The sequence below is a fragment of the Canis lupus genome, chromosome 13, assembly GCF_048164855.1.
Source record: "Canis lupus baileyi chromosome 13, mCanLup2.hap1, whole genome shotgun sequence".
NCBI classification, from domain to species: Eukaryota; Metazoa; Chordata; class Mammalia; order Carnivora; family Canidae; genus Canis; species Canis lupus.
The window spans coordinates 63,735,339-63,760,066 of record NC_132850.1 but is presented as its reverse complement, the minus strand read 5'-3'; the positions used below and the strand labels follow the sequence as shown (position 1 = coordinate 63,760,066).

The window sequence follows — 24,728 nt, the reverse complement described above, 5'->3', positions numbered from 1 at the left end:
CTGTACCTTCTCACTTCATTCTGCTTGTTGCTTAAATATCTGGCGTCAGAGGTTCTCCTTTCTACCACGTATGAAACTGTAACACCAGCACGAGTATTTGCCTGAGTGTTATGCTGCTTTGCTTTTCTTTATAGCAAATGCATTTATTCCAAAGGAAACTTAAGTTCTATGAGGCCAGGAATCGTCTGCTATGGGATCTCCAGAAACAGCCCTGGCTCGCCACAGGGACTCAGTGACTAATACAGTGGCCCGTCGCTGCTTTCCTACTGCTGAAAGACACCCAGGTTCCAGGAGGACACATGTATGACAGTAGGACTGAGAGTCAAGGGTCAATGGAACTTAAATGGGAAGATACTCTGCTTCTTTTTATAAGGAAATAAGCTTTGAATGTACACCATGGCTTCATCAAAGAAGGGAAACTTGCTAGTCTCATACACTAGCCATCGGATTAATAGTATCATACTTTTATGTTAAACATCTTAAAAAAATAAACATCTTATTACACTGTCAGAAATATTTTTCACAATGGTAAAAATAATAGATTTTTTTTCCTTAGAGGTTATTTTAGTAGTTGTTCTCAATTCTCTAACACAGTAGGGTACTAACCTGCGTTTTTGACTGACCAAATTTTATTACGGTCATTATCTAAAACACAGTATTGCCATTCCCTAAGAAGAATTGATTATTTATCTGAATCTCGGATAGTGTCAATATTCCATAGTTAAAATGTTTTCGGTTGACAGGGAAGATCAATAATGTTACTGCTTTTTAAGAAATTAAGCAAACTGGTAAAGTTTGCCATTATTTTTAACAACCTACAGCTCCTTTATATACAAACTCAAGTTTCTCGGGGCACCCGGGTGGCTGAGTCAGTTAAGCCTCAGGCTCTTGATCTCAGCTCAGTTCTCGATCTCAGGGTCAGGAGTTCAAGCCCTGCACTGGGCTCCAAGCTGGGTATGGAGACTACTAAAGGAATTATTAAAAATTTAAAAAGTCAGGTTTCTTTGGGTCTATCTTGTTTGGCTCTATTTTAGAGCTATTGTTGGCCACTGAGCCATTCATTATAGAAAAACAACTAAGATGGTAAAAACTTAAAATGTGTTTTATAAAGAGAAGCTGAAGGAAATCAAGCCATTTAGTCTCTGATTCTATGATCTTTATACCATTAATATACCTGTTTGAGTTTTTTTTTTCAATAAAATATATGTTATACATAATGTAGTCTGTATACTGGATATATTTTGTTTTATTATTTATATCTCCAAAAATTTAAGAACAGAAATACAATACACAGTTTTCTTTTTAAACATGGTTACAATAGAGTATGTGTGTATGTGGGGAGGGATATCCTTCTCTGAAAAAGCCACTGTATTAATTTTATTTTTGTCAATTTGGAAAGCATCAAGACATCAGAATCACATGCAAAATCTTCGGATTAACAGGCTACCTCAGATTAAGAGAATGCCTCATGTTTAGGTTTTTAGGTACCAAATGCTCTGCTCAGTCATAGAAAATGACAATTACTTAAACCCCCAGGGTAAATGAATGCATTTTAATGTCTTACAGAGACTTTGTTCACTTTATGTCATGCTGTCTTCACATTGAGAGGAAGATTGAATTTGAAATCAGATGACTTGAAAACAATGCCCATTTTAATGCAATTAGGAGCTGTTTAGGTACAGCCCAGAACTTTATCTTTTGAAAACAAAGATTCGTAAAGTTGGTAGATGAATTTTCTTTTCTTATTTCAAATCATAAAAGGAAAGATCCAGACCACTGCTTATTTTGTTCTAATTATTGAGATATCTTGCATTTTCTTTTTTCTTTTTTTTTTTTTTTATTTTGTAGCAACAAACAGGTGGTTGCTTCTTACAGGTTATTATGAAATATTGTCAATTTGACTACATTTTGTTTCAACAAAGTGAATACCTTCATTTCAAAATATAATCATGTCGGTGTTCAGAACATATTTAACTAATAATTTGAACCATTAGAACCAAGTTAAAAATGAAACAACACCTTCTTCCCAAAAAGACTGCAACAAAGAGATCTAAAAAAAAAAAAAAATCTCTGCAGAAAGATGAAACAACATTAATACAAACATTTCATATGCATCCAGTCAATTGTAACATAAGCATTACTTCTATTGAAGTTTACTCCAGTGTCAGTTGAGAACCACACTCAAATATCTGGAGTGTGCGCATAATAGGTGTCTTAAAAACATCAAGACATGATATCTAAAACAAAGAGGGGAAAAAAAAAAACAAAAAAAAAATAAAAAAAATAAAACAAAGAGGGGAAATTATATATAAAAAGGAAATAAAATTGCTCAAAAGTATAATTCTTGGGGGTTATTTACCATGGAAACAAATGGATCTATACACCACAGTAGTCCTTGGACCATATGCTAGCCAATAAAAAAAAGCAATTAATTTTATGATGATTCCTTTGAGACATTAATGAGTGTTAAATTATTTTAAGGTATCACAGATATGAAGGAAAAATACATATATAACATTTTTCTATTTCTTTCATTTTAATTACACATACAATACATAACTATTTTTTAAATAGACCCGTGAAGGTATGTTAAGGGAATTAACATCCTTTCACCAGCCAAATCCACTCCTTCCATCATGAGGTGAACAAGTGTTAGGAGCCTGATATATTTGGTTTTCCAACTTACTTTATTCTCATGCAACATATATATTTACATAAAAATTCTTGTTATTAATGAGAGCCTGCTATGTACACTATACAGACCCATAAATATTATTACTATGCACCTCTTACTAATTTTTTAATCCTTTATTGCATTGCAAGTATTTTCTCACTACTCTATTTTGATTTCAGAGTTCTTAATTTGGGTCCCTTAAGAAATGTCTCTCATAAAAAACAATGCCCTGGATGTCTTCCAATGTATATACTTTTGCATTTTGAATCTTTAAGCTATCCACAATTCCTTCATGTGAGACAGGATTCTGGCAATAGATCATGTTTCCTCAACTGAATTAAATGAAATATATTATTTAATCCATGTTTATGTCTGTATTTTCTAAGTTCTCTATATTTTTTGTTCTTTCTGTTACTCATTTCTATTATAATTTTGTTATGTTTTATGTACTTTGTATGATTTTAGTTCTTTCAAATTTGTTGTAATCTGTTTTATGGCTCAGAACATGTTTCATATGCACTTAAAAAGGAATTGGTATTTTGTTATTATTTGTTGGAGTGTTTTATCAGTATAAATCATTTCAAGTTTGTTGATGATGTCGTTCAGATTTTCTTTTCTTTTTTTTTTTTTAATTTTTATTTATTTATGATAGTCACACAGAGAGAAAGAGAGTCAGAGACACAGGCAGAGGGAGAAGCAGGCTCCATGCACCGGGAGCCCGATGTGGGACTCGATCCCTGGTCTCTAGGATCGCGCCCTGGGCCAAAGGCAGGCGCCAAACCGCTGCGCCACCCAGGGATCCCAAGATTTTCTAATACCCATACTGTGTTTCTCCCTACCTATTCTATTGATCATTTACAGAGTAGTGTTGAGGTCTCCAGATAAAATTGGGAATTTGTCTATTCCTCCAGTCAGTTCTGTTAGTTTTTTTTTTTTTCTCATGAATTTGAAATTTAATTTTATATACAGATACTTTCAGGTTGTTATATATATTCATTATGTAATGCCTTTTTCTATTGTGGTAACATTCCTTATTTTTAAATCTAAAATATTAGTATTGTCAGTCTGGCTTTTTTCCATCAGTGTTTGCCTGGTGTACATTTCCAGCCTACTAATGTCAACCTCCTATGCCATTTTATTTAAAATGGTCTGCTTGAAAACAAACAAAAAATAATAATAATAAATAAATAAAATGGTCTGCTTGAAAACAATATATAGTTAGAGTGTGTGTGCATATGTGTGTGTATTTTAATACATTTTATTTTAATTGATATGCTTAGATCATTTATTTTTAACATAATTAATGATATAGTTTCATTATAATATACTTTCTTGCTAGGTGTTTTCTCTTTTCTATCTCTTCTTTGCCCATTTTACCTTCTTAAGATGCTTTATTTTGGACCAAGTAAGTATTTTTTATGATGTCATTTTATTTCTATTTTTGGTTTATTGTTTTTATCTCCTCTTGAAAGTTTTTTAATGGTTACACTTGGATTTACAAGATACAAATCTAATTTGTCACAGTCTACCTCCAAATAATACTTTGCCATTTTACATATATTAGAAGTACTTATGATTCTCAATTTATCCCATCTTTTGTGCTATTTTGACATATGTTTTGCTTTAATGTAGGCTACAAACACTTACTGCTAATAACTTTAGATTAGACACGCCATAGTCTTTTATGTATTCTTATTGAAGTATAATTAACATATCATACTATATTAGTTTTAAGACTGTATTGATTCAAAAATTCTGTACATAATTCAGATCTCACTATGATAAGTGCTGTCACCATCTGTCACCATACAACATTGCAGTAGGATTGACTATATTCTCTCTGTTGTCCTGTTCATCTCTGTGACTTATTTATTCTATAACTGGAATTTGTCCCTCTTCCTGCCCTTTATCTATTTCACCCATCTGCCCACCCACCTCTCCTTTGGCAACCATCAGCTTATTCTCTGTACTTAAGAGTCTGTATTTTATTTTATTTGTTTGTTTCTCAGTATGGAGGTTCCTCAAAAAATTAAAAACAGAAACACCATATGATCTAGTAATTCTACTGCTGGGTATTTACATATAGAAAACAAAACACTAATTTGAAAAGATACATGTGCTCCTATGTTTATTGCGACATTATTTACAACAGCTACGAGTTGGAAGCAATTCAGTGTCCATGGATGGATGAAAGCATAAAGATGTAGGGTATATACACACAGTGGAATTTGGCTCAAATTTTAAGAAGAATGAGATCTTGACATTTGTGATGACACAGATGGGTCTAGAGGGTATTATGCTAAGTCAAAGAACTCAGACAGAGAAAGGCAAATACTGTATGGTTTTATTTATATGTGGAATCTAAGAAACAAAACAAATGAACATAAACATTCAATTATCTTTTAAAGCTTTTGAAATAAAAAATATGAATTTCACATGCATCCTCAGCTATGCTACTATCAGAATTAGTCAGGGTTTTTTGATTTCTTGGTTTCTAATAATCCAAGTTTCTTCCTAATGTCATATGCATTCTACCTCAAAAACTTATTTCTTAAGATTTCTTAGAGTTCGCATCTGCTTTAAATGATTTTTCTCCCATTTTTATTTGTTCAAAGGTATTTCTCGTTCCTTTGTCAAAGATCCTTTCTCTGGGTAAAGAATACTTGGTCCCGAGCTCTGTTTTTCTTGCAGCACGATGCAGAGGTCTTTCCACTTGATTCTGGCTTGTATGGTTTCAGCTTAGTAGTCTGCTACCAATCTCTTTCCTTTGTTCCCCTACAGGAAAATGCATTTGCTTCTAGCTGCTTTAAAAGTTTTTCTCCTTATTAATTGGTCTTGAGCAGTTTGATTCTGATATGTGTAGGTTTTTGCATTTCTTTGTTTGGCTGGTACTTACCCTGTTTGGAGTTCTTTAAGATTCTTAACTGTGTGATTTAACGTATTTCATTGATTTTGGAAAATTCTCCATTAAGCCTTGAAATATTTCTTCTACCCTATTTCCTCTCTCTTCTACAATTTCAATCACTTTTCTGTTGGACCTAGAAAAATGCTACAAAATCCTGCAACCAATAATTTAAAATTCACAATTTTCAGATCCAGCTAAAATTTACCAGGCATGAAAAGAGTGCAAAAGATATGGTTCATAATCTGGAGAAATCATAATCTTGGAAATATATCCAGAAATTACAATGATGATGGGATTAGTATATAAGGATTGCAAAAATAAGAGTTATTTTAATATTTTATTATTAATGTTTTAATAACTATTATTAATATCGTTATTATGCACAATAGTATAAAGGTAAATAGGAATCTCAATTACAAGAGAGAGTATGAATAAAACATGCAAATAGGATATCTAGAGATGAGGGACGACTGGGTGGCTCAGTGGTTGTGTGCTTCCCTTCGGCCCAGGGCGTGGTCATGGAGTCCTGGGATCGAGTCCCACGTTGGGCTCCCTGCATGGAGCCTGCTTCTCCCTCTGCCTGTGTCTCTGCCTCTCACTCTGTGTCTCTCATGAATAAATAAAATCTTTAAAAAAAAGAATGTCTAGAGATGAAACACAAAACAAATAAAATAAAAACATGCTGAGTGAGAGTGAAAGCACCTGAAGAGAACAGGAAAAGGAGAAAGGGAAAAACCAACCAACCAACCATGGACCTGAAGATATATGATAGAAACTATCCAAATGAAGCACAGAAGAAAACAGAAACTAAAAAAAAAAAAAAAAAAAAAGGTCTTTGTCTTAGTGATCTGTGGGATAATGTCAAGGGCATTAACATAGGAGTAATTAAGTCTCAAAAAGATACTAAAAATGTAAGGGATCAGAAGAAAATTATATGAAGAAATAATAACTAAAAGTTAGCTGAATTTTATTAATATTTTAAACCTACACATTCAAAAATACAATAAACATCAAGCAACAGAAACAAAGAAAACCAAAGTATGCCATAAGTATATTGCTAAAAGTCAGTCTTGAAAAGCAAATCTTAAAAGCAACCTGAAAAAAGAAAAAAAGGAAAAAAAAAATGTTTGGAGAAGCAAAGGTCAGCAGGTTGGCTAACTTCTCCTCAGGCACCATGAAGGCCACAATACAGTAGAACATTTGAGTGTTCGAAGAAAAAAAAAGTCTCTGGCAGAAGTGTCTTTCAAAAGTTAAGCCAAAAAACCCAAAAGTTTACATTAATCCAAAGTTGAGAGATGCTAAAGGAATTTCTTGACACAAAGGTTAATACCACTCAGAAATTCGAATCTACATTTAGGAATGTAGGAAGCCCGAAATACTTAACATGGGGGTAAACACTAGCGACCCAATAGGAAATCTGGTTTGGGTTCTGCTTCTGGTTCCTGACTCGGAGCTCCTAGACTCTTGTAAGATTTCCTGGGGGATGAGGATGATGGGAGCGTCTTAAGTAGAGGGCCTAAGTCCCTTGGGCCATCCTGGGTAATACGAACACCTTTTGTTCTAATGTGACACTTGGTGGGCTGCTGGAGAACCTCAGGATGATGTTCTTCAGTATTTACCATAAATACTAAGCCGGTCGTGATTAGAATTTTGGCACTTTTAGTCCCGCTCTCTGTCATCTTGGGGCAGAAAGAAACCCTGAAGATTGAGTTAATTGATCATGCCTACTTTTTTTTTTAATATTTTATTTACTTATTTGACACAGAGAGAAAGAAAGAGAGGAAGCACAAGCAGGGTAGAGAGCACAGGAGAGGGAGAAGCAGACTCTGTGGAGCAGGGAGCCCAAGGCGGGGCTCCATCCAAGGACCCCGGGATCATGACCTGAGCCAAACGCAGGCATTTAACCAACTGAGCCACGCAGGCGCCCCTGATCATGCCTACTTGACAAAGCCTCTATAAACACCCCTAAGCTGAGGGGTTCGGAGAGCTTCAGAGTTGGTGCATGTACCCATGTGCTGACAGGACAGTGCACCCCAGCTCCATGGGAGCAGAAGCTCCTGTGCCTGGGGCCCTTCCATATTTCACCCTATGTACCTCTTCATCTGGCTCTTTATTTGTCTTCTTTATAATTTCCTTTGTAATAAACTAGTGAACATAAGTAACGTGTTTTCCTACGTTCTGTGAGCTGTCGTAAAAAATTATGGAACCTGAGGAAAGGATCCTGGGAACCTCTAATCCGTAGCCTAGTCGTCAGAAGTATGAATACGCTGGGAACCCACTACTTACTATTGGGGTCTGGCCTGAGGGTGCACTCTGTGGGACAGAGCCCTTAACATGTTGGATCTACACTCACTGAGTAGATAATGTCAGACTGAATTAAATTATACGGCACCCGACTGGAATCCACAGAGTATTGGAGGATTGCTTTGTGTGGAAAACTCGCCTATTTTGTGTCAGAAGTGTCATGGCGTGGAGAAGACATTTTCCTTTAAAATAATAGAGATTTTTCTTTCTCACTTTTTAATCACTTAGAAAACCTAATACATTGTTCAGAGCGAACATTATAAAAATGTACAGTGGAGCTTACAACACATGAAGACTCAAAATGGGTAGCACTAATAGCAAAATATGTGAGAAGGTGAAAAATGACTTACGGATACTCTGACAATGTCTTACCACCTACGTGAAGTGGCAAAATGTTATTTGAAGGTAGATGGTGGTAAGTTAGTGATGTATACCATAAGCCCCAGGGCAACCAACAGCAACAAAAAAATATAGTTCATAAACTACGTTAGTTTTCTGTTTTGAATATAACAGATTACTGCAAAATTTAGTAGCTTAAGCAATACAGATTTATTCGTTGATAGTTCTGTAAGTCAAAAAGTCCAACACAGGGCTCCTTGCACTAAAATCAGGGCTACCTAAAGGGCTACATGCCTTGCTGGACGCCCCAGGAGAGGTTCCATTTCTATAATGAGTTGGGTTGTTGTCAAAATTCAGCTCCTTGGGGCGCCTGGTGGCTCAGTCCGTTAAGCATCTGACTCTTGATTTTGGCTCAGGTCACAGACTCAGGGTTGTATTGCTCTAAAAATTCAAGATAAGACAGCAAACAATTTTCTTCCCAATTAACTTCATCTTATACTTGTAGCGTCAACTAAACTGAATCATACTGAAAGTATATGTTTAATTTAGAAGATTAAAATGATTTTATGTCTACTCCTTTTCTGTTACTTAGGATTCGAATGACCCTTATAACACGGTTTTGTGTATAAATGTACTTTTCAAATAGCATGAACTCACTGTATTTTTAGATCTTGAAGGTAACATAGAGATCATGTTTTTAAAATCCTCTTATTATCTAGATGTGGACACCGCAGCCTTAACTTAACCTTAACTTAACCAAGCGAGGTAGTGCCAGGACCTGAATACAAGTCAACATTCTGGATCTAAAACAATATTAGACTTCATCAAACTGATCATTCACCAGACATGCACTCTGTAGGAATTTCATTTCTTTTTAACATAAAAGGTAAACTCTTAGTTCTATTGTGTTTAAAATTTATTCAGTATCTCTCCACATTATATTTTCAGAAATCCTATTTTATGTTGATATTTGTGTTACAGAGTAAGTTCTCAAAGCAGAGCCACAAAATTTTTTGAGAGGTTAAGGCTACTTTTCTTCCCATTTTGAAAAAATACGAAGGATTAAGGTGTTGAAATTGACAAGGATGTTTATGTGTAAGAATTTCATTTGTAAATGGTCAACCTACTCTTCAACCCCTGCTGTTGAGGATTAAATTGTTTGACTATTCAGTTTTCAGAAAGTGTCCACAGCTCTAAACACATCCTCTTTTTCACACCAGTTAACTGAGTTATTATTTTACTTTCACTTGTAATGAGTGGGAGAAGAGCAACTAAAACAGCAACTGGTCTACCAAAATACCTGTCAAAGGTGGGTTAACTTAACAAAGATGAATAGTTTAACGTAAATTTTTAAATTATGCTTGAAAACACTGACATTGCATCTAATGCTATTTAGGACAAGGAGCTTTTGTGGGGCCTATGGCTTATCCAGAGACTCCCACACTCCGATAAGTCATACGTTGGGTGCAAATCCGGTGCTGTCATCCCGCTATACCTAGTGCACCTTGCTATCTCCCTTTATAGCATATTTGTAATTGTAAACATCGCCTCGAGGGAAGCAGAAGACCGAGTACCTGTATAAATTACATGATGGTTACTCTCTGGATATGCATTACTGGTGAAATACCACAATCACTGTGGCTCCACGAAGACACAGAGCATTAAGGACTCTATTATGTATTATGCGTTCATTTCACTTTTGTTAAAATTTTACTTTTTGCCAAATTTATTTTTTTTAAGATTTTATTTATTTATTCATGAGAGACACACAGAGAGAGAGAGAGAGAGAGAGAGGCAGAGACACAGGCAGAGGGAGAAGCAGGCTCCATGCAGGCAGCCTGATGTGGGACTCAATCTCGGGACTCCAGGATCACACCCTGGGCCGAAGGCAGGTGCTAAACCGCTAAGCCATCCAGGGATCCCCTGCAAAATTTATTTGAGTGAAAATAAATTTCATTTCTTTATTAATAGGCCTTTATTATTCAGTAAATGCCTATATACACCTAAAAAAGCATCCATTATGACTCCCTATTTGTCAAGAAACCTTTGAACACTGGAAAGAATGGAGATATATCTAATATATCTACAATAAATGCCATTGAATGAATGACTAATTAGTACTAGCTGCCTTATATTAATCTATTTATATTAATTATCCTCACAACCATCCTGAAGTTAGGTATTACCATCCCTACTTTGAAATGAATTACCCACGATGAGTTTAAAGCCTTATTTATGATTGTTGAGTAGGTGCTCTTACAGGAACCAACTATTACGTTCCGTTGTATTGCTTGCTGCTGATTGTGACTTTCAAATTTAGCTAATTATTTTCTATCTTTGCCTTTAGGATTTGATACCAGTATTTTGCCAATTTGCAAGGATTCACTTGGCTGGATGTTTAATAGACTGGATACAAACTATGACCTGCTCCTGGACCAGTCAGAGCTCGGAAGCATTTACCTTGATAAGAATGAACAGTGTACCAAGGCATTCTTCAATTCTTGTGACACATACAAGGACAGCTTGATTTCTAACAATGAATGGTGCTACTGCTTCCAGAGACAGCAAGGTAAAAGACGAGACACCGACCGATGCAGATAGTTGACCTGCATGTCAAATTTTATCTTTTCTTCATGATTTAAAAAAAAAAAAAAAGTTCATTTCACCCCATACATCTTGGTAGATATTTTTCTCATCAAAGTGTTTAATAAAAGAGCAAATAAGCAGCATGTTAAACAATATAACTCTGCTAGGGATACAAAACATGCTAAACAAGATGAAAAATAGCAATTAATATTTCATATTAATGCACTTCATTATAGTTTCCATTATGGAACACCAAGAAGCACACAGAGATAGGAAAACATAGATATTAAAAGTAATCATTAAAATTAATTTGCTATCTGCTTTGCCCATGGTATAAAATAAATGGTGTTTTTTTTATCACTATGCTGTGGAATTTTAATGTTCTATTTTGTGATCTTATTAAATGAGCTGAATGAACCGCCGCATTCACCATAAAGTTATTTTTACTCATTTGATTTTAAAATGACTTAGCCGTTCAAACTTTCAAAAATAACTTAGCTTTGTAAAAATTCACTAGCAGAGTATTTTGATGCTCCGGAAGAGGCAAGGTAACTGGAACACCACCTTATGTGAGAACTTTTACTATCTTGATTCTTTTCCACATATTAGGAATAGTTTAGTAATTAGGGATGAAATGATTATCCATAAACTGATTGGTATTGAGTCAACAGCAGAATTTGTAGTTTAACTACTTATAAATAACTTTAAACAAGGTTTAAGAGTTAGATTTTCCTTATTAAAATACTTTGAAATCGTACCCCCCACATACACACGCACACTGTTGATTTTACTATTGCATATGTGTTTACTAGGTAACTGCTACTGCTAAAAAGCTGCATGCTAGTTTTAGTGACTAGGGTACATTTAAAACATTTAAAGAATAGGGAAGCAAATCCTGATAAACCACTATAAAAAGATATGTGGTCTTTTAATGATATTTTTCCAGTTATTTTTTAAATGTTATGATGGCATGGTTAGTGTTTATCCATGAACGTTTAAAAATATTATGAAAAATTCTGGAAGTTTCTTCCACAGAAATAAATACTTTCATCTTGAAAGATTTCTGGACTTTGCAGTAATATTTGCAGGACTGATTAAAGGTCCTCAAAGAAAAATTTTGCTTTATATACTTTTCATTTATTAATCAATATTCACCCAGAGTGTTAAAGTCTTTATGGTCAAATGAAGATCTTCTCTGAAATAATTTAATACAGAGTAGAAATCATTTAATAAATGGTACCTGAGCAGGCAAAAAAAAATTATACATCTTCCCCAAAGATTAGGAGAACTTGGCCAATTCTGTTTATTACTTTAATATGCTAGAAAATGTTACAAAACCATTATTAAGGTAACTGACAATAAGAATAATAGTAAGAATGGGCTTATTAAGCAATTTCATGAAAAAGAATAATCATTTATTTAAAAACATGTTTTCAAGAGTTTCACCTTATAAAAGAATGTTTTCTTTATTATGTATTCAATAAAACAGCAAATTCTTTTGTTGTAATTGGAGTGATCTATATTTGACTATATGTTAGAGTTATATGTATAATATATAAACACATAATATATAAATAATATATCTTTGCCAGTGATTTTAAATAGTTGAAATCTTAATTAAGCACTCCAAGTACACCTAACTTCAAGGCCAGACAGCTGCCTTATAAATAGTAGGAAAAATATCTCAAAGTCAAATATTATGTGTAGATAAACAGCTGAATCTGCCATGATTTCTCTTGAAATCTTTTTTTTTTTTTTTTTTTTTGAGAGAGAGAGAGAAAGCATGAGTGGAGCGAGGGGCAGAAGGAAGGGGGGAAGAGAATCGTAGGCAGGTCCCTCTCCTAGAGCAGAGCTGGGCACCAACCAGGCCTCCATCCCACAACTCTGAGATCATGACCTGAGCTGAAATCCTGCTGAGCCATCCAGGCGCCCTTCTCCTGAAACCCTAGAATGTTCCCCTCTACACACAGCTGTAGGTCTTGTACGCGTGTTTATTCCGTGAGGTTTCTAACCAGGAGTCAGATTCAAACATACTTGAATTTTCAGGCAATGTCATAGCAAACATATGGAAATATTACTTTTACTCTGCAAAAACTAGCCCATAGCAGTTCGGAAAAAAATGCTTTCAATATACTATTGAAACTTCAGCACAATTTTTTTCCTCTATGTTCTAGATATTATTTTTAAAGGGCAGCAAATTTTTAAATGTCTCTTCTCTAAGCCTGTGTTATATAACTTGTTTTACTTTGCAAAAACTAGCTCAGAGCAGTTAGGAAAAAAATGCTTTCAATGCTTTCAATATGATATTGAAACTTCAGCACAATTTTTCCCTCTAGGTTCTAAATATTATATTTAAAGGGCAGTACATTTTTAAATGTCTATTGTATGCTATCCATACCTTGATTCCTATTCCTTTAAAACTTAGTATAAGAGACCCACATTATTATTAGGTAAAACGAAGAGATAAATTGGATCAATTTCAAAATGATGTAGAAAAATAAGCTAATTATTTATACTTTTCAAGGAAATTACTTTTTCTTCTTTTGAAAGATCAGATTATTTTTGATGTCTAGAAATTAAAAAAAAAATCCAAAGTGCAAAAAATAATTCAACATATAACTATGTACCCATCACCCAGAAATAATTTTGTCATATTAGCATCAGGATTTTTCAAATAAAATTTTAAAAGCATTATGAAGTTGAAGTCTCTTTTTCATTCCATCCTCAATCCAGCCTCCTCTCTCACTCTGCTCGGGTAGGCACCATCAAATCTAGTTTCCAATCCGCTATTTGTACATTTACATCACCATATATGTTTTCATGAATGATACGTACTGTTGTGTTTATTATAAAATATGGATAGGGTGTCATACTGCTTGTGCCATTTTGCAACTTGCTTTTCTCCCCCAAACGTCATTTTTTAATTAAGTTTTTTCTATTTTAATGTCAGTAGAGTTCACATACAGTGTTATATTAGCATTAGGCGTACAATAGATTGACTCAACAATTCTGTGCACTACCCAATGCTCATCTTTAATCCTCTGGCCCTATTTCCCCATCTTTCCACCCATCTCCCCACTGGTAATGCTGTTTGTTCTCTGCAGTTAAGAGTCTGTTTCTTAGTATGTCTCTCTCTCTCTCTTTCAAAAAAAATTACTTTTTCTTCAGATTTCAGATTTCCAAAGGAAAAATATGTGTTGGCCTTATATGTATTAAATTATAAAATATATGCTAAACACTTTATCTCATTTCCTCATTACACTTTGTTACTTACATGCAAATTAATGCCTGAATATTGTAAGATTAGTGTAATAGTTTTTAAATTATTTGAATAGGTTACATCATGCCTTTACCCTACAAAGTTGTAGTATGGGAAAATAGGTACTGGTTTATTGGTTTGTTGTTTCAATAATTTATGATGCATTTTTATATAGCAAGTTTGTAGAAAATGAGCTAAAATACACTGAGTTGTTGAATATTGTAAATTAGAAAGTATATTTATTATATAAGAATATATATAATTTTCTATATATGATAACACAAGCCAAGTTATATTGTTTCGATTTAGCATTTTATATTTCTCTGAAAATATTCTCCTTTAAGCCATTGAGTTTGAAAAAAGACATGCTTATTTCCAAATTTAAGTTTATTTTTTAAAAGATAGCCTATCGGAAATTATTGTATATTATGTCTTATTTCCACACTGCATACACACTTGAAGTATCCGAATGAAACTAAAAAGAACAAAGCTGGTCAGCATTATTCAGTATCAAAATTGAGAATAGTATGTCTGATATAACTTGAAAGAGTATTGACTTTTTTTTATAGATTACTTTTTTTAATATAAAGCTATTTCTCCGTATCATAGAGACTGTTTTAAATGAGGGAAAAACATAATCTGTTCATTGTTTGGGCACTGGTCCATCATTTGGATTTACATTGCTGAGTTGACTGACCCTTTAAAAGTAAATGATAAGAACCATTATCCATCATACAAATATTTCATATCGTTTACTTTTTTTTTCCATCCACTTCTATCTCTCTGCAGAAAATCAAGATGACCTAGTATCAGTAATTAGGAAAGTGTCTCTCTCTCTGTCTCTTTCTCTGTGTATACAGAAAGACACGCATATATGTATCTATAGGTAGGTACTGCATAAAAGGAACTGATATGTGGTATGTGTCTTTTTAAGCCAGGTAAAGGCCAACTTAAAATTGGTAACATAGAAATCATACTTTTTTTGTTCAATTATAATCCTTGAAGTAACATTTTTAATGTCATTGCAGACCCACCTTGCCAGACGGAGCTCAGCAATATTCAGAAGCGGCAAGGGGTGAAGAAGCTCCTAGGTGAGTAATAGATCATTCTTCTGAAGCCTTTATTGCTTACATAAATAACCCCAGGGAAACAGCAACATAAAATCAATATTAATCCAACAAAGATAGACTACACTAAATTTCAGTGACAAAATTTATGAAGTTTTTGAAGGCCATTAAACTTACTTTTATTATCTTACCTATTGAAAGATATTATGTCTGTTTTATTACCCTAATATAATGTTCATTTTGAAAGTTATTAAGTGAAAAGGAGATTTAAACAGTGCTAAAGTTAAAGTATCAGCAAAAACTTTAATTCTAATTCTATTGTTAACAATTCAAGAATAATAGCATATATATATATATATATATATATATAGAGAGAGAGAGAGAGAGAGAGAGAGAGAGAGAGAGAGATGGGTGAGCATGTCCTCAGTACATCGGGGAAGTTTGAATAGACTTTCAAATTTTTTTTTTACTTTTTTTTACTTTTTACTAATTTACTTTTAGCAAGTAAATATATATACTAGATAGTTGATAGACAACAAATTTCACTCGAAGCCTTAAAATATTAGAGTAACCAAGAGATTATTAAGCTATTATGTATAATTATTTTGTTTATTCTTCTAAACACACAATTTTCAAATAAACTCTTTTTCAAATAATTTTAAAGAAATTTTACGAAGATTAGTTTGCATACGTAGTTTGCATACATACATCCTTTCCTAAGCCTCCTCCAAAGTACCCACCTACCATGTATCAAATAGCCATTATCTTTCATTCTAAGAATGTTAATTCTGAGGAATTAACATTGCTCTATTTCTATTAATTAAGACTTACACTTTATTTGGATTTCACCAGTTTTTCCACTGATATCTTTTTTTCTATTTTAGATCCAACACAGAATACCACATACATGGTGTTTTTTGTTTTGTTGTTTCCCCATATATATGAATGCCCTTGAGTATTTAATGGCACATAATTCTATAATGTCTGACTCTCACTGAAGTGTTATGACATGCTTCCTTTATCATCACAACGTTGTGTGTTTAGAGGAGCTTTTTATATTACTTGAAAAATCCGTAGTTCAAAATGAAAGGGCTAATTGTTTTGTAATAAAGCATTTTTAGATGTGAGGAATTACCAATGAAGAATCTACAATGAGTCGTGTTTATTCATCTCTGTTACAAAATGCATATCCTAACACAGCCCCAAAGGGACATAATACATCCAGGCACAGGTGGCTTTGTTTCCACCAAGTAAAGCTCATCCATGTACAATGGGAAAAGCCAATGAAATTCAGTTGAAAAATAGTTTAGATTTGATCAAGGATTAAAATTCTGGATTTGATGATAAAGTTAAAAAAAATGAAAATGTATTTAGTGGCCATTAGAGAGGAGTCACTTTTATGCTTTTTATATAATAAACATGGAAGCCATTATTAGAGACTCCTGAATGCTAAAATATAAAATATTTCTTTTAATTTGGGCAGGATAATGACACTTATCTGAAAATTAACCAGTTGTTATATAGAAATAAAGTGCCACCTGTCCCCCTTTGCGGAGTCAGTCTTGGTTGATGTCGGTAGTTCTGGTAGGATCTTTAATGATGCTCGCTTTCATTTTCAAAGGATACTGCCATAAAGGATAAATTAAATGGTCACCCTAACTCTGCATCATAACAGTTTTATGTCAAATATATTCAAATTATGTTCGCTTTTTTAGAGGTAGAGATAAGAATGTTGATATTGTTTTAATTTTTGCTGCCCTTACATCCACAGAAGGCGTTCTCAAGCTTTCTGTATTGGTCATATTCTATCTTATTTCATTGAAAGGCCAAACCTTTCAAATGATTTACAATTTTAAAACTAATTATTTATGTATCCGAATTTTGAAACTTTTTAAAGAGATAACCCTAGGATTCCATATGGTTATGAGGTGAAATGGGTTGAGATAATTTCATATTTTATCAATTTATTTTGCAAGTTTTATTTTTCTTTCACTAGATAACTAGAGTGTGTCTGGTCACTGAGGGGGAAAAAATGGTCAGGAAAGACAAAATTTTCTACTGTCCTAAACCATACATTGTTGTGTTGATATAAACATTGAAGAAAATGAATTCACTTCTAAATTATGAATTAAACATTTATCATTAGCAATGTGCCAGGTACTGTTAGATTTTAGAGATGTGAAAATAAATGTCTTTTTTTTTTAAGATTTTATTTATTTATTCATGAGATACAGAGGGAGAGAGGCAGAGACACAGGCAGCGGGAGAAGCAGGCTCCATGCAGGGAGCCCGACGTTGGACTCGATCCCAGGACCCCGGGGTTATCCCCTGGGCCGAAGGCAGACGCTTAATTGCTGAGTCACCCAGAGATCCCAATGTCTGTCTTTCCCACTAGACTTACTTTAAGAGTTGCTAATATAACAATCAAAACTAAGGGAACCCAAAATTCCCAATATAGAGGATATCATCACCGTGTAGTGGTGAAAGGAGCAATAATAAAGCACACACACACACACACACACACACAGGACCTAAGAAGTGTATCAGAAATCCTCCAGCTTAAGAGAAGCCTTCCTATTCCGGGTCATATTTATGCCAAGTCTTATAATGTAAGAAGGAGGGAAGGAGGAGAGATTCCAGATGAGAAAAAGATCAAAGCAGAGATGAAGCAATATTGAATTTTGGGAAAATAGCCTGGGGTGAATGGAAAGAGCTTGGAATACATGAATGAAAATTTGGGGAAATGAAAATAGAAGGTTGGCAGCGATGGCAGTATGGGGTCAGGTGTCTGAGCGGCCTGGATGATTTGACGCACGCGGCATTGACCGGGTTCTGATTCTGTATTCCACCTCCAAGAACAGTACCCCCTGCAGAATGAGAAAGAGAAATGGTAAATTTGCTTAACCAAAGGGACCCAGTGGCCTGCTCCGTGACAGCAGTGACCTTACCTATTTTGTTCAGCATGAATCGCTGGTTCACAACCTGGAGTGGGAAGGCCACGTGTGTATGTGTGGGTGAATTCACGCTTACTCAGCGACCATGGAAAGGAGCCCAGCTTATTTATAATGTGTGCATGTGCCCCTCCCAGGCCAGTACGTCCCCCTGTGTGATGAAGACGGTTACTACAAACCAACGCAGTGCCACGGCAGCCTGGGGCAGTGCTGGTGTGTCGACAGATACGGAAATGAAGTAATGGGGTCGAGGACAAGCGGAGTTGCAGACTGCGGTAGGAAGGGTTATTTGTTTAATGATTTCTCAAAGCACAGGAAAGGTTCTAGAGAGTCTCATTCATTGGTTCAAGCATTTAATGAGGACATACTCCTCCCTAAGAACATAGGATACATGGGGGGGGGGGGGAGTGACAAAAAGGAGTCACTTCTGGCCCATGAAAAACCAGCATCAATAATAAATGGAATGGCCTAGCTCAGGCACTTTAAGGTGGGCCCTTTTCACTCCTGCAGATGCAGGAAGGGTGTTGAGTGGCCCTTGCTTTCCTCTCACCTCGCACATGAGGCAGGCCCTGATGCTCTCTAGTCCGGGCCAGGGGACCCTCCAGAGGTCCCTATACCTTTGGAGAAATTGACTTCCGGAGTAGGTAGGCTCACTCACAGGAGAAAAGCTGAGCTTTTTAAAGTAAAAGTCCATAAATTGCAACTATCTGGGCATATGGCTTTATGTCTGGGTGGGAAAATACAGTTTAAATGTTAGGAGGGTAATTATAATTAATATTTTAATTCTTTTTATGAACATGATCTTTATGTACAGGCTTAACAAATAATATTCCAGTTCAATTGAGCATCATATACTTGTATTTTAAAGCTTTAAATGTGGTGTCTTTTTTATTTCATAAAATACTTTTTTCGGGATGGAAATTTCAAGTGAGTATTTGTATGTGTTCGATGGTGGTTTTTGTGACAAAAGCCATTTAACACACACACGAATACAACATGCACACTCGTACTCATGCACACACATATGTAGTAAGGATTAATGGACCCTGTCTCAACTAACATACATGAGGAAAAATAAAAATAAAGTACTTGCATTTTAGATAATTTTTCATATATATATTTTTAAGATCTTATTTATTTATTCATGAGAGACACAGAGAGAGGCAGAGACACAGGCAGAGGGAGAAGCAGGCTCCGTGAAGGGAGCCTGATGTTGGACTCGATCCTGGATCCTAGATCCTGAGATCGCACCCAGGGCTGGAGGCAGATGCTCAACTGCTGAGACACCGCTACTGGGTCCTATCTAAGGGGCCTTAGAAAATGTTTAGTGTCTCTTTTATGCAGTTTTTTAAAAAGATTTTTTGATTCATTTTTTATTTTTTAAAGATTTATTTATTCATGAGAGACAGGGAGAGAGAGAGGCAGAGACACAGGCAGAGGGAGAGGGAGAAGCAGGCTCCATGCAGGGAGCCCGACAGGGGACTCGATCCCGGGTCTCCAGGATCACCTGGGCTGAAGGCAGGCACTAAACTGCTGAGCCACCCGGGGATCCCCTGATTTATTTATTTGGGAGACAGAGCACAAGCAGGGTGGGGAGGAGCAGAGGGAGAGGAAGAAGCAGACGCCCCACTGAGCAGGAAGGCCAACACAGGACTTGATCCCAGGATCCCAGGATCCCAGGGTCTCAGGACCCCAAGGTCATGACCTGAGCAGATGGCAGAGGCTTAACCGACTGAGCCACCCAAGAGCCCCTCTTCTATGCAATTTTTAAACTGATAGACTGTGATTGTTTAAAAAATATAAATGGTAAACTACATAAAGGTGATCTCATCTAGTGTTTAAATGCCAGTTCTGCATTTATTTCTTCCGTAACATTTTTAATAGCTTGGTTTTGGTTTTCTAGCCAGTGTTATGAGATTTAAGTAGGATCAAGTAGCATTCAGCACATGCCTAACATAACTTTCACATGTAAAGAACACGTCTTTGTAATACATGGTTTAAAACGGCTGCCTTATTAATTACATCAAATAACAGTATGCCGGTGATGGATAAAGAATTCTATTTTTTTTTATGTTGTAGATAAAAGTCACATGGCGATGAATTCAATGAGTGAACAGGGAAATTGTTTTGAGAACACAACTTCTGTGTTTTCTCAGCATGTTGAAATTACTAAGAAGAAACCTGATGTTGGAGGATAGAAATGACATTGTCCTTACGTGAGATGTGAACTTCAACGTGCGGTCTTGTGAAATCAATTTATAAACATTGGATTACATTAGCAGGATTTGTTTTAACTAGCTACCAGAAAATTATAAGACTAAAATATTAGAAAGGGTAGAAGATAAGTACACACTAACATTAAAGGAGTCGGAAAAATAAATACAATGATCTATATGTGCATTATGGCCTCCATAAATAGTAATGGAGATATTTCTAAATATATTTTTTAAATACTGACTTAGCTATGTTAGTTTTCTATTGCTATTGTAATAAATCTCCATAAATTTAGTGGCTTAAGCCACAAAGATTTATTTTATTAATTTGCTTAATTTTTATCAGAATTTTACATCCATCAGAAATTATCTCATTGCTCAATCAAATAACATCAATGCTTACTTTTTCCCTAAGCTATCGATTTTGAGATCTCTGGAGATTTTGCAAGTGGAGATTTCCATGAATGGACTGATGACGAAGATGATGAAGATGATATTATGAAGGATGAAGATGAAATTGAAGATGATGATGAAGATGAAGGGGATGATGATGATGATGGTGATGACCATGATGGGTACATCTGATTGATGAGAGCAGAGATTGATAAAGTCTACCTTTCTATTGCTTACAAAGTGATAACCTATTGAGAATGACCTTTCCCCCAAACAAAATGATTCTAAAACTCACATATATTTTGTATAATTATTTCAAATACTGCAACTAATGTCATAGAACTTTATGTTTAAATAAGAATCATTTACTTTGAGTTTTTATATGCCTTAGAGGAAAAGAAAATGCATAGGGAGCCTAGCCAGGCAAAGGAAAGTTAGGAAGAGCTACTGATACAAACAAGTTTCCATAAGAACAAACTATATAAATTTCCCACAAACAAAACAAGAACCAGTGCTTGAGGTCCTATACGTTATTTTTCTGAGAGAGATTCTAAGTTGAATTTACAACAACTTATTGGTGTCCTGAGTCCCAAGGATTTTATAAAAATAAGCGTGACCTTAACTGCTATTCCAAAGTAGCATCTTCCCAAGCCTACGGTGAGTGAGGGGATGCCACAGGGTAAGAAACACAAGGACAAGGGTAGAGTCCTCCATCGTGTTTACATTAATAGTGATGTTTCCAATGATGACATTGTTCTGGATATGCTAGGATAGTTTACAAAATGGCAAGTATAGAAAACCATGGATTCTGAAAGTTACAAACTTAGTTGTCCTTTCTGATTTTTATTTTAATTCGGATAGCATTCTCATGTAGATTTTTTTTTTTCAATTTCTTAAAACAGCATGATTGATTTACCTTTCTAGGTTTATCTTTCTGACCAGCAATTTAGGGTGCAGAATTTAAAGTAGGAAGACAAAAGGAAAGATTCGTTTGAACCACATTCTCACAAAAGGTTTGTCATTTGCCTCAATGTCAAATTTAAGAATCTTAATTCTCATTTTATTTCTTATTTTAGATAAAAAATTTACATTTAATCCTAGAATTATGACATTTTTATTACTAGTGTCGCAACTTAGAGACCGTATTGTATGGTGCCTTGCAAAATAGAAATAGAAAGGTTTTAGCATGCATACCAATATAGGATATTAGGCAATATTTAAGCACACCTAATTAACAAATTAATACCAGTAAAGGTACTGCTGCTGGAATGAAGAAAATGGAATATGTTTCTTTCTTTTTTTCTATTGTTACATAATTGCCATGTGGACTTGTTTATGATTATTGTGTAGAGTAGCATTTAAGATTTAACTGTAACAAAAATTACTTTAATTGCTGTATTTAAGTTAGCATGTTAATTAATTGTGTAGACATTTTGGCAAACCATCACTTTTAAGTATATCAGACCTATGGTTTTGTGCCCATAATACAAATGGAAAAACCTGTTGGATGTTACACATTGGTATCATAATTTAAACAGTGGGTCAACTTTTCTCCCAATAACAATTCATTGAAAGTGAAAATGGTGAATTATTTCAATTTGATTTATACACACTAAAAAAAAAAACTTTAATGTTGACTTTATGTAATATTTAAAGTACAATGCATTTTCTTTTTTACTGTTTCTGTATAGTTTACAAAATAAAGAATCTTGTAACCAAATTAAAGTGTTTTCTTAATGATTTTCTGGGTTACAGATAAAAGCATAAAGGGTTCTGAATATTTTCCTTGATTTTTTAAAATGAATACATCACAAACTAGCTAGGAAAGTTTTTTTGAAAATGTTGAATTTCAAAATCAGAGTTCTTAGCCTCTTGGATATCATTTTCCTATGTATGTTAAAAATTATTTTTCTTTGTTGATTTGTTTTAATTTTTTTTCTTTTGTCATAGAATCACAAAGCAGATCATTTATTTTTGTTGAGGGCATTATTTTTAAACCCATTTTTGTGATATCATTTTTTAAAATATTGAGCTAAATTTCTATAGTAACAGTATTTTTGAAGAGTGATAGAATAATTTATCTACTTAAAATGTACAAGAATTATAAAATATAAGTCATGGATGGTTGGAAGAAGACAAAAAAAAAAAAAAACCTGCAAATTCTAAAGAGAGTTTTAGTAAATGGATTTAAAGTAACAAATATAGTGGCTTTGAAATTAAGCTATTTTTTAAAGAAACTTTAATCTTTCAGCTTCCCAGGAAAGCAACCAATTCAACAGCAAAAATAAAATTGAAAAGATCTATTTTATTAAACTTTATATAAAGTATATGTTTGCGTGCAGTATAGATTTGTATTTATGAGTATAAAAGTTCAATTTGTGATGTCCATTAGGTCTCTTGATTATCACTTAATTTCCTTTGCATATTTTAATTCCATACAACTGTACTTATATATTCCAAAAATATCAATACTGAGCACTTACTCTAACCCACACACTATTCCAGGGACTATAGATTCATTGGTGAACAAAGTCATGAAGTTAATATTCTAATGTGAAAGGCGATACATTTAGCTTTAACGCTAGACCATAATATAATGTAATCACATCAGCACTGGGGAAGTTATTTTCTAGATTTCATTTGGCTAAAGACGGATGTATTTTGAAACCTTAAAAAGAGTCCTTGATATGAAATCAAAATTTCAAGGGAGCATTTTTGGCTAATAAGAATCAAACTACCTTAACATTTTGTGTTTTTTTTTTAATTTTTTTAATTTTAGGCAGCACACATGCAAGTTAAAAATTACTGTGGATGGTCTCAATCACAACAAACTAAAATTTAAACTCAGTAGAAGAAAAAAAGTAGAAACATAAAAATAAAACATCAAAAGTCCTTGGCATGTCAAAAATCTAATGTGGAAATCCATAAATGCTTTTTGCTGTGCATATCTAGCATAAAAATGTGAATATGTTATATAACAGTGTCAGGAGAATGAGCTAAATTTTTAAAATGTAAAATATTTTAATATTAATCGAAAGGACACATGGGCTAAAACAAACCTTTTATTTCTACCAACCTTTTAATAGAATAAAGTCAACTATGCCAACATATCAAAATCATTAGAATTTTGTAACTGATTAATAAAGGATCTGACCTTCCTGCAACATCCGTTATCTGGAGTTGAAGATGTTTTATCCAAAAGAGTAGTTATTTACGGAAACTTTTCAATGTAGGTTTCCCTTAACGGTCACTCCAAACGTGTCTTTTTAATTGAGATATCAGATATTGCCAAATTTCATTATTTTTTGGTCCCTTTGGGTAAGATTGAGGAGTTCCACAGCTGAGAGAGAAGCAGGAATGAGATATGATATGTCTGTGGTAAGGTGTAGCAGCACTGGCAGCCACCTGCCATTTTGAATTTGTTGGACCAAAAAATTAAAATTTGTGAACGGCATTACTTATACTTTTAGAATAATCTAGTATTTGGGGAAGACAAAGTAGAGATGGAATGGTAAGAAGTATGGATAGGACAATTTGACTTGGCCTCAAAAAGAGTATGAATCTGTGACAGGAATCATTTTACATTTGCCCCAAATTTGAAAGCTCTTATTTTCCCATGTATGTAACATGGGCAGTGGACTATTCCCCAGTGTAATTGAACCAGATGGTTTTTCCTTATATGACATATAAAACTTAAACGTTTCTCATTTGTAGGATGCGTTTGGGGTGCTCATCATTTCACTGCAAACAGATGCTTTTTCTGAACTAATTTGACCACATGGAAAAAGGCAGGAAAGATGGAATGAAAACACCCTTTGCTAGAGGCCCTGGGTGGCTCAGTGGGTTAGGCATCGGCCTTTGGCTCCGGTCATGACCCAGTCTTGGGGTCAGAGCCCTCCATCGGGGTCCCTGCTCCATGGAGCTCCTGCTTGCTTCTCCCTTTTCTCTCCACCTGTGCTCCCTCCACCTCCCCCTCTTTCTCCCTTTCTCTCTCTCTCTCCCTCTCTCTCTCTTTCTGTCAAATAGATAAAATCTTTA

The 24,728-nt window shown here is 34.5% G+C and overlaps 1 protein-coding gene across 3 annotated transcripts in view; it reads left to right on the top strand.

Moving 5' to 3' along the window:
* SPOCK3 (SPARC (osteonectin), cwcv and kazal like domains proteoglycan 3) overlaps window positions 1-22,415 on the top strand; it is a 406,762-nt gene extending 384,347 nt beyond the window's left edge. For all 3 annotated transcript variants that reach the window (XM_072773846.1, XM_072773845.1, XM_072773843.1), the window contains 4 exons: window positions 10,570-10,791; window positions 15,096-15,158; window positions 18,222-18,359; window positions 20,713-22,415. In XM_072773846.1, the coding sequence (XP_072629947.1) occupies window positions 10,570-10,791; window positions 15,096-15,158; window positions 18,222-18,359; window positions 20,713-20,882 (593 nt within the window). In that variant the 3' untranslated portion in view covers window positions 20,883-22,415. The remainder of the gene's footprint in view (window positions 1-10,569; window positions 10,792-15,095; window positions 15,159-18,221; window positions 18,360-20,712) is intronic.
* Window positions 22,416-24,728: the final 2,313 nt, after the last annotated feature.